Source organism: Arachis duranensis, chromosome 5 (assembly GCF_000817695.3).
Source record: "Arachis duranensis cultivar V14167 chromosome 5, aradu.V14167.gnm2.J7QH, whole genome shotgun sequence".
NCBI classification, from domain to species: domain Eukaryota; kingdom Viridiplantae; phylum Streptophyta; class Magnoliopsida; order Fabales; family Fabaceae; genus Arachis; species Arachis duranensis.
The window spans coordinates 86,218,014-86,231,685 of NC_029776.3; the positions used below are offsets into that span (position 1 = coordinate 86,218,014).

Consider the following 13,672-nt stretch of genomic DNA (forward strand, 5'->3'; position numbering starts at 1 on the left):
CAAACGGGATTATGAAGTATTGGGCTCCCTTTTTTAGCAGTGAATCCAATCATTATTTCGATTTCTGTAGGCCAGTTGCATATGGGTTTAAGGTGAATTTGGTTTACTATTTTGTTTTGTTATACAGTATAGTGAAAATTAAAAAAATTCAAATCATGTTGTATTAGATGCAAAGACCCTAAATAAGTGAGTTGTGAAGAAGTTACCATCGATGTCAATGTCATCGTGAGCAAAAAGAAAAAAATACTTGAATGGCAAATAGTTTGAAAATCAAAAGAGAGTTGTCTTTTAAATTAGTGGTTCAAAAGACATTATACAATTTATTACGCTATTTTTATTAATAAAAAAATATGTATTATTATTATTATTGATTTGAATAGTAAGAAACAGTGAAGTATTATTGAAAAATAATAATTTAGATAAATCTAATAGAGAGGAACAAAAATATGTTATATTCATATTAATTCATTATTTTAAGACTGCATAATTCAATAACTTTTGAAATATTATTGAATAATTATTTAAAAAATAAATAAAAATTTGTTGAGTTAAGAAATTAAGTAAATTAATTAGTGATGACAAACATTATTTTTTAGGCAAAATAAATAATTAGAGTTGAGTATTAATAATTGTATGTTGCTAATTATTTATTAAATATTGCAGGTCAACACTTAGTTTAGCAGCCCAATTGAAATGAAAATAAAATAATAAGGCTGGTGGGCTGGTAAATCAAGCAAAGCCCAAAAGAAACAAAGCCAAAGAAATCAAATGGGTTGCCTAATGGATATCTGATCCAAACCCGGTTACCTCTCTCAGTTCAAAAAGCCTTCCAATCAGCTTTCACCAAAAGTAACGTCTACCTGCTCTCTCATGGTTAGAACTCAGAAAAAGTAAGAAAGAGAGCTTAGTTCCTAAGGTGGCCACAGAAGAAGAAGGAAAGGGAAGATTAAGCAAGGAAGGGTAAGGACTAATCAACCATTTCAAACCATATCAAGAAAAAGATCAGAAGCTAAAAGGTAACCCATTTCCTTATACATGCATCATATCTTCTTCTTCTCTTCCCAACTCTCTGTTCAGTCCGAAATGGGATACAAAGAAAAGTTGATTTCTGTTCTTCACTGCTGTGTATCTACGGTCACAAGTGATTCTTGGGGACCAAGTAGTTTCTCAATAGTTCAGATTCGGTTTACCATTGGAAAACTTTTGTGGTTACTGTTTTATGCTTTCGGTTAAGATAGAGAAGTCAGAAGCGAAGTTCTTATTTTGAGGATTACTGGAAAAAAGTGAACGGCTGGGTTGGTGAAGCTCAAGGCTCAAGAAGTTGACCTAGGAAAAGCAACCAAGCAACATGCAAGGAGATAAAAGAAGCTTGATGTTCATTCAGAAGGTAAGGAGAGAAAACCAGAGTTTGGTGAGTTATTTTCTGTGAAGAGTTCCCTGAAGAAGTTCCTCTACTTGGATAATGCTTTCTTTCAAAGAAGCATTCGGCCAATATTAAAGAACAAAATCAGAGGCTTGCAAATCTGGTTTATCACATAGCAAAGAGGCTGTTGTTGAAGTCAATCTCCTTCATGTTTTACAGATTGTAATTTACTTTTCAATGTTTATCTTTCTGTAATTTCTTGAGTGAAAAGGCATATTGAGAGAGCTCAAGTAAAAGCCATGAGTGAAAAGAGGCTGAGTGATACACTTGAGAGAAAAGTCTAGAGTTATTTTCAGATTTCTTTAGGTATGTTTATGTCTCGTATCTTGTACCTGTGAGGTATTCCTTTCTTAGTTAGGTTAGCACTAAGAGTAAAGAGTTAGGTATTAGCATAGCCAATGTCAAATTAGGTTAGAACTTGAGTGTGAAAGGATTGTGTCAATCATGTGGAATTGGTGTATGTAATACTTTTAACTATAGTGAAAATTCCTCCATTGTTGTGGAGGAGACTGGACGTAGGTTGCATCGCACAAGGCAACCGAACCAGGATACATGCTGGTGTTAGCTTCTCTCTTCTCTGTTGTGTTCTGTTTTCTGATATTTATGAGATAAAAATAAATTGTCTCATAAATTTTTCGCTGCTGAGTTCAAACAGAATCAGAATTAAAAGTTTGTTTTAAAGGGTCATTTCAGTAACTTAAAAGGAAGGCATAGATTCAACTCCCTTTCTCTAAACCTACCACAACCTTCAAAGTTTATTTTTTGTTGAGTATAATAATATAATTTTTTAGTTCCTACAATAAATTGGAATAATAAAATATCCAAATATCTAAAATTTAGGTATTAACTATACAATTCAATTTATTAAAAATTTAGACTACTACACCACATAAATTCCCTTTGGATATCACCAATTTTTTTTTTAAATTATTCGTACAAGCAAATAGTCAACAACATGGACAACGAAAAATAAAAATAGATAAGTTTTAATCATGCATAATAGCATCTAAAATTTAACTCTAAACTTAATTTAAAAAAAAGATAGTTTTATATATAATAGAGTAAAAAATAAATATTTTATAAATTATATGCAAAATATTAAGGATAATGAAAATATAAAACAAATAAAAGATTTACAAAAATATGAAAAATAAAAATATTAAATTTTACGGTCCGGCCTAATCTGTACGGTCCGACTAGGTTCTGTGTACGGGACGATCTGATCCAATAGGGCCCCCGCATCCGACCACGACCTGGACACCTGCACCCCTGCCGTCAACTACATGACAGCTGGGGGAGGAAATATTTTGAAAGGAGACCTCTTTTGTAGGACCTGCCCTATTGACAGGGTATATATGGGAAGAATCTTACCCCTCTTTCAAAGTACGTCACTACTGCCGTTATTCTCATAGCTGCCTGTATACTTTCTGACTTGGGCGTCGGAGTGTTATTGCAGGTGGCTCCCCCTCACTTCACAAAGAGCTCGAAAGGTTGTCTACCTACACATCTCGCGCACAGATTCAGATCCAGGTTGATTTCCACCTCCTCACCCGGAACACCTCTTCAACCCGTCTGAAACCCCGAGTAACCGAACACTAAATATAGTTTATTAGAATGAATAAAAAATTAAAATTAGTATAAAAAAATTGAATAAAACACCTCAAACAATTTTATATAGATTAGCATTCATTTTTTTATAGAAAAAGAGGTTGATCTTTTTCTTCAAGTGCAAAATATCAAAACTTGATTGAAACAAAATAAGAACACAACAAAATCATATAAATGTTGCAAGAAAAATGTCAAAAAATAAAAAATTATAAAATATATTAAAATTCATTAAAATATTTAGATACAAGTAAATATTTGATAAATATACATAGATCAACAAATATAATTAGAGATAGAATTTGATGAATATGATGTACTCTAACAATTACAACAAAAAAGTCAATTATTCTATAAAGTTAAACGAAAAAAAAAATTAAATTTGAGTAAGAAGAACAATTAAGGATAAAAATAGGTTAGGCGGGCTCTTAGTTTATCATAGGCCTATCATTTGATCTGTACTTGGCTTAGTCTAACATGATTTGTTACAAAATAGGCTTAGACTCGCGCTATTATAAAAATTTAATATGTTAATAGATCAAATTCAGACTCACTAATAAATTTTATTGGCTTGTCTGTACTTGTTAAAATATAAATAAATATTTTAAATTTATTATATGGATGAAAAACCATTCAACATTTTTATTTCATCATAACTTGAATGTCATACATTAAGCTAAAAATCTCTTGGATTTTATTTCCATATTTGGTTCTTTGAACCTGAAATAGAATTACTTCCTTATTCCAATTAATAATATTGGTTATGCTACGTGTATACTAAAATCAGTCACTAAAGTCAACCACAAATATAAAATATATTATTGGAATACAAATATACATTAAAAATAAATTAAACCATACATGTATTTATACACAAATATATTAGTGGCTGATTTTGGTGTACAAATAACATTTTTCATTTTGAATACTTGTAAACATTAAATAAATTTGGCATATTACATATAAGTAACTTTTAAAAAATCGTCATGTCCTTTAACAAGTTTAAGGTCAAATCAAACTCAATAACAACCTAAAATATATAATATTAACAGTTTGGGATATTATTGTTATATTTTTTTTCTTTGAGAAAAAATAATTTTACAATCAATTTTTTACTTTTTTTAATCAATATTTTTATTTATCAGTATTTTTATCGGACATTCTCAATGTATATAAATTACTAAAAAATAAAAAAAATTCATTAAATTTTAATTAATGAGTACTCATTACAATATTTCATTATCTCAAATCATCAACTAGAGTCAATTACAGATTTCTCAAATCATCAACTAGAGTCAATTATCTTATACTCCATTTGACATGTATAATTTTTTAAAGTCTAATTAGCAAGTTAAGTGACACATATCCATATTGATAACTTTAATATTGATAGCTTTAATATGTGTTTTACTATTTTGCATAGGATTTTTTTTAATTATAGTTTCATGTCAAAATTGGCAATTAGGTAGAGTAGTTTTTAAAGTAAAGATTCTGGATTATTTTGTTTGTGTACTATAGAAGACTAGAATGATTACAACCACAATCACAATTTCATGGTGTAGTGACAACTCACGGAAACTTAGCTATTATTGTCTTATTATCCATGTTTTGAAAATTCAAAGAGTTCAACATGATCGATTCTTCACCATCGATCACCAGAAGAATATGATGTAAAATAAATATTGAATTAATCGTATATTAACTTAATCATTTTACATAAAAAAGGTGAAAAGAATCCAGAAGCATTTCCTTTATTCTTCTATTTATTTTTCGGGTGGTCATTTCTTTTTTTTTTTTTTAATTCTGCCCGGCCATTTGCTATCCTCTTGGATGATTTTCTATCTTCTTAGATAAGCATTAACCTCTTTTTTTTAGACATAAATATCTACATTAACTTATTTTTTTGACATAACTTCAGCATACAATCAATCCAATTAAAAAATCCATGAAAAAAATGGTGAAGGCCAGTGTAAAACTTTTTTAACTGAGCCATAAGAGTATTTTCCTTTACGCCATAAACTCTGGAAGGCTCAACTAAACCATTCGAACCTATGCGGCAAGCCCTGCAACGAAACTGTTGGCTCTGACATCTGTGTCTCAATGCTGGACGTGATTCGAGGCACGTGTACGTTTTTCATTGCATCACATAGAATATTTGTAAATCTGTACATATTTAGCTCTTTACCGTATAAATTACCTTCCACACCTCATATATCCTTATATCTAAATAGTTGGATAATAGATACTAATGCTACTGCACATGTCACATTCTCCTTAAAAAAATTTTAAAATTACAATGTTGTGGATCCTGTTTTAATCAAATACCCCAATGGCACTAAAATAATTATCAATATTTGTGGAACTGTTGTGCTATCACAAGATTTTATTTTAATCAATGTTCTTTATGTTCCATTTTTAAAATTTAATTTAATCTCTGTATCAAAAGCTACTGACCTCTTATCTTGTAAATTTTTGTTTAAAAATATACATTATAAGGTACAGGACAATCTTTTCTTAATGATGATTAATCATGCTAAACAAAGAGATGGACTATACATTTTGAATAAAGAAACATTTTCTACCAACTATCAACTAAAAACTACACATACAGTAAATTCAGACAGCACTTTATCAACCATCACTGCTAATACTACTAATAATTCCATTGATGAAGATATTTAGCACTATAGACTAGGTCATATTTTTATTAATAGGCTATTAAAAATGCAAAAACATTATCCTTTTATTGTTTTTCCCTTAAATAATACCCCTTATGAACCATGTCATTACACTAAACACAAACGCATGTCCTTTAGCTTAAGCCAAACAAAGTCAGAAAAATTGTTATTGATTCTACTATAAATATATTGACACCTTTGGGTATATTTAGAATCCAATCTACTAAAAAATTGCTTAAATCCTTGCTAATTTAAGCATTAGAGTCTCTTACAGGTATCACATCCACCTCCTCATGAGGAATTCAGACGGCGGCACCTAGACACCAATAGAAGTCGGACGCTATCTTAAAAAGAGTCTGGACATCATTACCTTTGACAGCCATGAAATATTTCATGGATTTTTTTGGACATATTTCATAAGTCACTAATTTAAAAACACAAAATTATGGACTTTTACACTCGTGGATATAAATTAAATTTGTTGTAATACAAAATGATACATGAGCTAATCATTTTATATATGCTGGTGGTGTAAATCCCGATTAATTAGAAGATAATTAGTCAATAAATTAATTTTTAATAAGAAAGATTAGAAATGTGAATATTATATCAAATTAGGATAGAGCTCATCGAAACGAGAATTTTGACACTAATTTCCAAAAAAACGGTCCAAAATTAAACCGAACAGACCAAACCAGTTGAACCGAGCCCATGGACCCAACCAGCCCAGCACGTTTAAGTGAATTACGGTTTCTTCCTCCCCATTTCAGCAAATGATACGCTGAAGCCATAGCAGGAGAGAGAAGAGAAAACCTTCCCTAACCTTACATTACTTTCCAACACACGTAACTCCTTCGTCCGAGCTCCGATCGTCGCACTGTTTGCGGCCACGCGTTTACCGCGTCGAGCTCTACGTTTCTACCGGAACAATTTTATTGGTAACTTGTTTAATCACTCTCAGCTTTTTCTTCCCCCAATTTTTGAATTTTAAGTGGGAATGTTGAATTTCTTTGATTTCTGATGTTTTAGGATCCAATTAGCTTGAGGAAAATGTTCACTCTTGCTTATGTGAAGCTTGGGTAAGGTGAAGATACGATAATTCTATTTTATTTTCATTGAATTTGAGCTTTGAGTATTAAATTGGGTATATGTGTGTTATGAATGTGTATTAGGTTGTGAATAAATAATTGGAGATTGAAATTGTGAATACTGGAACTTGGAGGAAGCGGATTAGTTGAGGTTTTGAGGGCTGTGTTCTTTTAGAAAAATTGTCTTGGAATAATACCTGGGAATCGGCTAAGGTATGGTTTAGGTTTCTTGCATTTAATATATAATTTTCTGTGAAAACTTAGGCTAGACGACCATAGGATAGGTTGGAATGCAGGTGTATGTTTAATGTTTAGTAATTTGTCGATGAATATATTTGGTTGACGTTTATTGGATAATTAGTTATTAATTTTGGATGCTGAATGTTGTTATGTTAATTTGGAGAGAATTATGGTTAAATGTTATTGTTGATGAACATGGTTGGTTTGGTGCTTGTTGATTAACTAATAATTTGGTGAATTATTGATTTGAGGTATTTTGTGTTAGAAGCCTAGGATTAGTGAACTATGATCCTTAGATGAATTTTAGTTGTTGGATTTGAATATTGTATGAGTATAATTGTTGATCTGAGGTAGATTTATTGTGGTGACTGTTATGGTGATGAGGAAGGGTGTGTTGAATTGAAAAGAAAGCAGGTTTGGACCCGAAAAGGGTGGCAAAGTCTGAGTTTTAGAGGAGGTGTTGCCAAAATTTTATAAAAATTAGAGATCTTGTTTATATGATTATCTAAAAAGATTTAGATTTAAAGGTTATATGGTTTGATTTAGAGTTATTAAGAAAATGAGTATGTTTTAAGTTTGAAGTTTGATTCTTAGAAAAGAATGAATTATGTTTTGAATTGGAACTATTGATGGACGGAATGAGAGGTGTGATAATGAAGGATAAGGATTAAATATGTTTAATGTATGACGATGAATGAGATGCAATTCTGAATGATGTGGATGTTGATGAATTATAATTGAATTATTTATATGGCTTATGAATTTGAATGATCTGAGATACGAGATTCCCTGGATAAAGTGACGTGGCTTGCCACCACGTGTACCAGGTAGAAAACTCGATAATCTGTTGACCCTACGACGTAAGTGTGACTGGGCACTATATAAATTCCCGAAAATGTTACCCCCATTGAGCAATATTGATTATTTGAGAAAAAGCTATGCATAGACTCTTGGGGATGCACGTTGGGGGACAGTCTAAGGACAATTCAGACTTGTCGGGTTGGCTGGATAACCGACAGATGAGCCTTATCAGCCATAGGACAGGCATGCATCATATGCATATTACTTGAATGACTTGCTTGTGTATTAACTGGGTGTGCCTAAATGTACTTGCCATGTTAAATGTATATTTGTTATCTGCAGTACTTGTAACCTTCTTGTGCTTGCCTTTGTCTGTTTAGTTGTCTGTGAAAATGCATGATGGAGTTGGAGGTAAAGAGGAATAGAAGAATGAGATTTATATTTAAAGTTAAGTTAAGTTAGGTTTAAATATCCTTAGCAAACTACCTTTTATGGCTTCTGTTTAATACTTTAAGCTCTACAATCTGAGTGTCGGCGTTCTAGGATTGCCTCTGGCATTCCCAGGACCTTATATATTATGTGTATGGTACCTTTACCATACTGAGAACCTCCGGTTCTCATTCCATACTATGTTGTTATTTTTCAGATGCAGGTCGAGAGGCATCTCATTAGGCGTCTGGACTCTTGAAGCGGAGTGGTTACTGGGTTATTTTGTTATGCTATGATGTATATATATGTACTTAGCTTACTCTCTACATAACTTATTCTTTTTGATCCTCCTAGAGGTGTTTGGAGAGGCAGGATTTTGTTTATGTACATTTGGGTTTTGGATATGTATATATATGTATATATGTGTGTATATTCTCCGGCCAGTCTTGACTTCGCAGGCTGAGTCAGAAGCTCGTTATTTTGTATCTTTGACTCTCTGTTCCTGTTTTGGGTTACTTTACACTTGATAGCTGTAGCTTTCGTAGCACGCAAGTTAACTCATTTCTCGAGTGTTAAGCTTTTATATTCGTGATTTTTTTATTTCCTCTATTCTTCAAGGCTCCTAGCATATTATAATTCTTCTGTTATTATATGTACTCATTTTATTTTAGAGGTCGTAATACCACACCACCTCTGTTTTATGACTTAAGCGTAAAGCTTAGTGTGGTAGGGTGTTACAGGTGGTATGAATTTGTAGCTCATGTTTTTACAATTAGGGACAACAAATGAGTCGAAGCCCGCCAAAATAACTTGTTTAACTTGTCAAAAAAGAAGGCCGAATTAAAAAATTGAATTCACCTTAAAGAAAAAAAATTCTTCTAACCCATCTCACTAACTTAACTTAAGGACATTAGTGAGGTGAAACAGGCAAGCCTACAGAATGTCTACTTAATTTTTTTTCAAAGTGCTCAACTCAATACCTATTAAAAAAATCTTATCAACTTAGTTTATAATAATATTTGTTTTGATAAAATTATGAAGATTTTAGACCAAGACTTGAAAAAACGGATAAAAAACATTCTTATCAGCCTATTATTAAGCGAGATAAAATCGTATTATAGAATCACTTAATTAAGTGGGACAAATAGGACAGGCCAATCTGCCTAAAGTAGGCTCAACGCTCAACGCGAGGTAGGGTAGGATGGGTTATCTCATTTGTCACCCATATTTAAAATAAATAATAAAATTTTTAAAATAAAAATACTAAAAATAAAAATAAAAAACCAAACTTAGCTAATAAATTTTTTTTTTCATTGAAATTGCAATATTGCTATTTCAAATAGTCAAATTATAGACTTTGTTATTCTCCTCCTATAATCCAATTAAATTAAGGACAAATAACGCATATAAACCAAGTATTGGGTATATGTACACGATTCCACCAAAGTAGAAAATGTTACAAGGTTCCACCAAGAACATTTTTTATATAGTTTGAATTAGTGCAATTCGAATTACACATTTATAGTAATTCAAATCATACTGATTCGAATTACACACACACTCAAGCACTAATTCGAATCAACATGATTCAAATTACACACACACTAATTCGAATCAAACTGATTTGTATTACACACACACACACACTAACACACACTAATTCGAATGGGTTAGGTTCGAACTACGCAATTTGTGGTGCCCATAGTAATTTGAAACAGGTTATTTCGAATTACTCCATGTTTTGCCTATATAAGGAGTTCAAACTAACCTCATTCGAACCTCTATTCCAAATGCATACCCCACTAAATCCTAGAAAAAACGATCCAAAACGACTCCAACAAAGGCTTGAGCAGAATATTTAGCTGATAGGAGATAATCCGGACCGACTTTATCGTTTGGATGGAGTAGCCCATATAGCTAGTGTCATCAACAAAGAGGTTAGTGCGAACTTGTTCTTTTAAAATAGGAGTGAATAACTTATTTTATATATATATTTTTTGTTAATGGCTTTGATAGTGAATGATGTTAGTGGCATTGTTAGTGAATGATTTTAGGAGTTTTGTTAGTGGTTTTGCTAGTGAATGATGTTAGTGGTTTTGTTATTAGGGGTTTTGTTAGTAGTTTAGGGGGTAAATGATGTTAGTGGTTTTGTTATTGGTTTTGTTAGTGAATGATGTTAGTAGTTTTGTTAGTGGTTTTGTAAGTAATTTTGTTAGTGGTTTTGTAAGTGGTTTTGTTAGTGGTTTTGTTAGTGGTTTTGCTAGTAGTTTTGTTAGTGGTATTGTTAGTAGTTTTGTTGGTGGTTTTGTTAGTGGTTTTGTTAGTGAATGATCTTTTGTTAGTGAATGATTTAAGTGGTTTTTATTTTTTGGTACATTATCTTTGCAGCCCCAACGATGTATCTCGAGCATGCGACGACAGCAGGGTATGCGTCTAGACGAGAGGTATTTTCCGTACTTGCAGATGGTCAGCTTATACGTTGAGCGTTGGCGTCTGGAGATGCACACGTTTCATATGCCATTCAGGGAGTGTACTATTATACTGCAGGACGTGGCGTACCAGTTAAGATTGACGATTGATGGACGTTATGTTAGTGGTTGCCTGATAGATTTCCAGACGTACATCCAGGGTGGTCAGCCAGCTTGGGTGTGGTTCCAGGAGTTGCTGGGTGTGTTACCTCCTACGAACCAAATCCAGAAGTTTACAGTGAACTGCAGCTGGTTCCAAGAGACCTTCGGAGAGCTCCCTAAGGGAGCCAATGAGCCCACAGTTAGGAGGTACGCCCGGGCCTATATCATGATGCTGTTAGGGACTCAGCTATTTACCGATAAGTCCAGCAACCGCATTCACATTAGGTGGCTCCCATGCGTAGCTAGGCTTGAGGACATGGATGGCTACAGCTGGGGATCAGCTGCTCTCTCTTGGTTATACCGGTGCATGTGCCGCGTGACAAACAGACATGTGGTGAAGTTATCCGAACCATTACAGTTACTTCAGTCATGGATCTTCTAGCGCTTTCCTGAATTTAGACCCGCTGGATATGATACGTTCAGTTGGCTCTTGGCCTCGAGGTATTGTTAATTTATTCTATTGTCTACTATTATTTTATTATATCTACGTTTATACTGTTATATTACTTGGTGTTATTTCATTTCGTGATAACATGGGGCGTGTGTTGCAGGTGGTCAGGTCACAATTCTACAGCGAGCGAGAAGGGACCTTGAGTGCAGATATGGAGGCTCAGGATAGACCTCTTACAGGTTGTGGATGTAAGTATATGAACCACTCCTTCTGATTTATACTATTTCAGATTAGCAAGTGTTCTTGGCTAAACGTTGATGGTTTGTATTCGCAGTTTATTTGGATGTCGTACAGCTCTCCTGACGTTCTTCAGGTTGTGAATTCGGAGATATTGGAGCCTCGGCATACGACGTTATGGAGGTGTGTGACAGCGCTGATATATTTTGCCGTCATAGAGTGGCACCAGATAGATCGGGTGCTACCACAATTTGGTGGAGTACATCCCCCACCCCAGCCCGCCGTGGACATCGACTTTTTGATGTCCAAGGATGGCAGAGGTGGTGATCATTGGTTCCCGTACAGCTTGCAGTTCTGGCACCTTCATTGGGAGAGCCGAGCGGATCATGTGCTTTGAACGAATAGCTCTGCCAACCTTCCCATAAGTGGCCTTCACTAGAGAGCATACTGGAAGGTTCCTGACTCCCTTCAAGATGGAATTAACACACTCGGAGATGTTTATCGTCATGTGTCTGAATCTCCTACCCTCATCCCGATGCTGAGTCCACAACGAATAGTCAATCCTGTTTTCCCAGTCACACATGGCAGGGTCTTCAGACCGCAGAATATCAAACCAGTAATCGAATTCTACCTCAGTCTTGGCATACGCTGCATTCACAAGAAGTCTCCTTGCATCCTTACCCTTGAATGTGAGGGCAAAATTTGCGGCCACAAGTCGAATATAGAATGCACGGTATACAGCAAGTGGTAGCCATCCTCCGTCGGCAGCCTCAAGTGCAACCTTGATACCGTTGTGCTTATCTGATATCACCAAGATACCCGGTTGTAGGGTCACGTGCTGGCGGAGATGGGATAGAAAAAATGACCAGGACACCGCATTCTCACCCTCTACGAGTGCAAATATAATAGGCAGGATGTTGGAGTTCCCGTCTTATGCAATAGCAACGAGCAACGTACCCCCATATTTACCGTACAAGTGGGTCCCATCAATACTCGCCAACAGCTTACAATGCCGAAATGCCTCAATACATGGTGGGAATGTCCAGAAAAGCCGGTGAAAATAGGCTTGCGAACCGTCCACCTACTCCCCGCTAGAATAAAACTCGTCCTCAGCACTGCAACACTACCATGCATCGTCAGTTGCACTCCCAAGACCCACCGCGGCAGATCGTTGTATGACTCATCCCAATCTCCGTAAATATAGGCGACAGCCTTCTGCTTGGCCAACCAGACCCTCCTATAAGTCGACCTGAACCCAAAGTGTGCCTCTGTCGCATTCAACAGTATCTTGATGCACACGGATGCATCAGCTCTAACCATTGGCATGATGAAAGCCGAGATCACATGATAATCAAGACTCCTGTGATCGCTCGATATCGACGTCGCGAGACAAGTATGAGGTCCGTTGTATCGTTTTACCTCCCAAATACCCTTGCGCTTCCAGAGACTTAGCCTAATCAACCATGTGCACCCGTTCCCAAACTCATAACACTTCCCTACGTACTGGCGATAATCGGACTCCACCACTTTGTACTGTACCCCGCGTCGGATGCTATATGTCTTCAGGCTTAACACAGCCTCCTCTTTATCCTGAAACTGCTGACCAACCTGAAACTCTGTAAGACCCACAGTCCCCTGGGTATCTCTAGCACCAAATCCAGTGGGTTCCACTGGAACCCCCTCTTGTCTCATGCATCCAAGTCTAAAGATGAAAAATGCAGATGGTACTTGATAGCGCGAAATTGTGATCAATACTTTTCACAAATCAAATAATCCCCGGTAATGAATCCAAAAACTTGGTGTTCAATACCATGGCATAAACACAACTTCGCACAACTAACCAGCAAGTGTACTGGGTCGTCCAAGTAATAAACCTTACGCGAGTAAGGGTCGATCCCACAGAGATTGTTAGTATGAAGCAAGCTATGGTCACCTTGTAAATCTCAGTCAGGCAAACTCAAATGGGTATGGTGATATACGAATAAAACATAAAGATAAAGATAGAGATACTTATGTAATTCATTGGTAGGAATTTCAGATAAGCGTATGAAGATGCTTGTCCCTTCCGTCTCTCTGCTTTCCTACTGTCTTCATCCAATCCTTCCTACTCCTTTCCATGGCAAGCTTAAGCAAGGGTTTCACCGTTGTCA

The 13,672-nt window shown here is 35.1% G+C and overlaps 1 protein-coding gene and 1 long non-coding RNA gene across 2 annotated transcripts; one reads left to right on the forward strand and one right to left on the reverse strand.

Moving 5' to 3' along the window:
• The first annotated feature begins 6,732 nt into the window (after nt 1-6,732).
• On the forward strand, nt 6,733-8,630 carry LOC110281248 (uncharacterized). Its single transcript, XR_002375898.2, has 3 exons — nt 6,733-6,790; nt 6,879-7,007; nt 8,482-8,630. It is a non-coding gene; the product is annotated as an uncharacterized LOC110281248 (long non-coding RNA).
• Nucleotides 8,631-11,763: 3,133 nt separating this feature from the next.
• LOC107490089 (uncharacterized) lies at nt 11,764-13,214 on the reverse strand. The gene is made up of 2 exons (XM_016110860.1): nt 12,480-13,214; nt 11,764-12,360 (listed from the first exon to the last, which is right to left on the reverse strand). The coding sequence occupies exons 1-2, from the start codon at nt 13,212-13,214 to the stop codon at nt 11,764-11,766; spliced, it is 1,332 nt and encodes a 443-aa protein (XP_015966346.1).
• Between the last annotated feature and the right edge of the window lie 458 nt (nt 13,215-13,672).

Bases quoted from the DNA above. Each gene is read 5' to 3' on its own strand.
- LOC107490089 (XM_016110860.1), bottom strand. From the start codon at position 13,214: ATGAGACAAGAGGGGGTTCCAGTGGAACCCACTGGATTTGGTGCTAGA. The intron at 12,361-12,479 runs GTACGTTGCTCG...CATCTCCGCCAG, and splicing joins CTTGTACGGTAAATATGGGG to CACGTGACCCTACAACCGGG.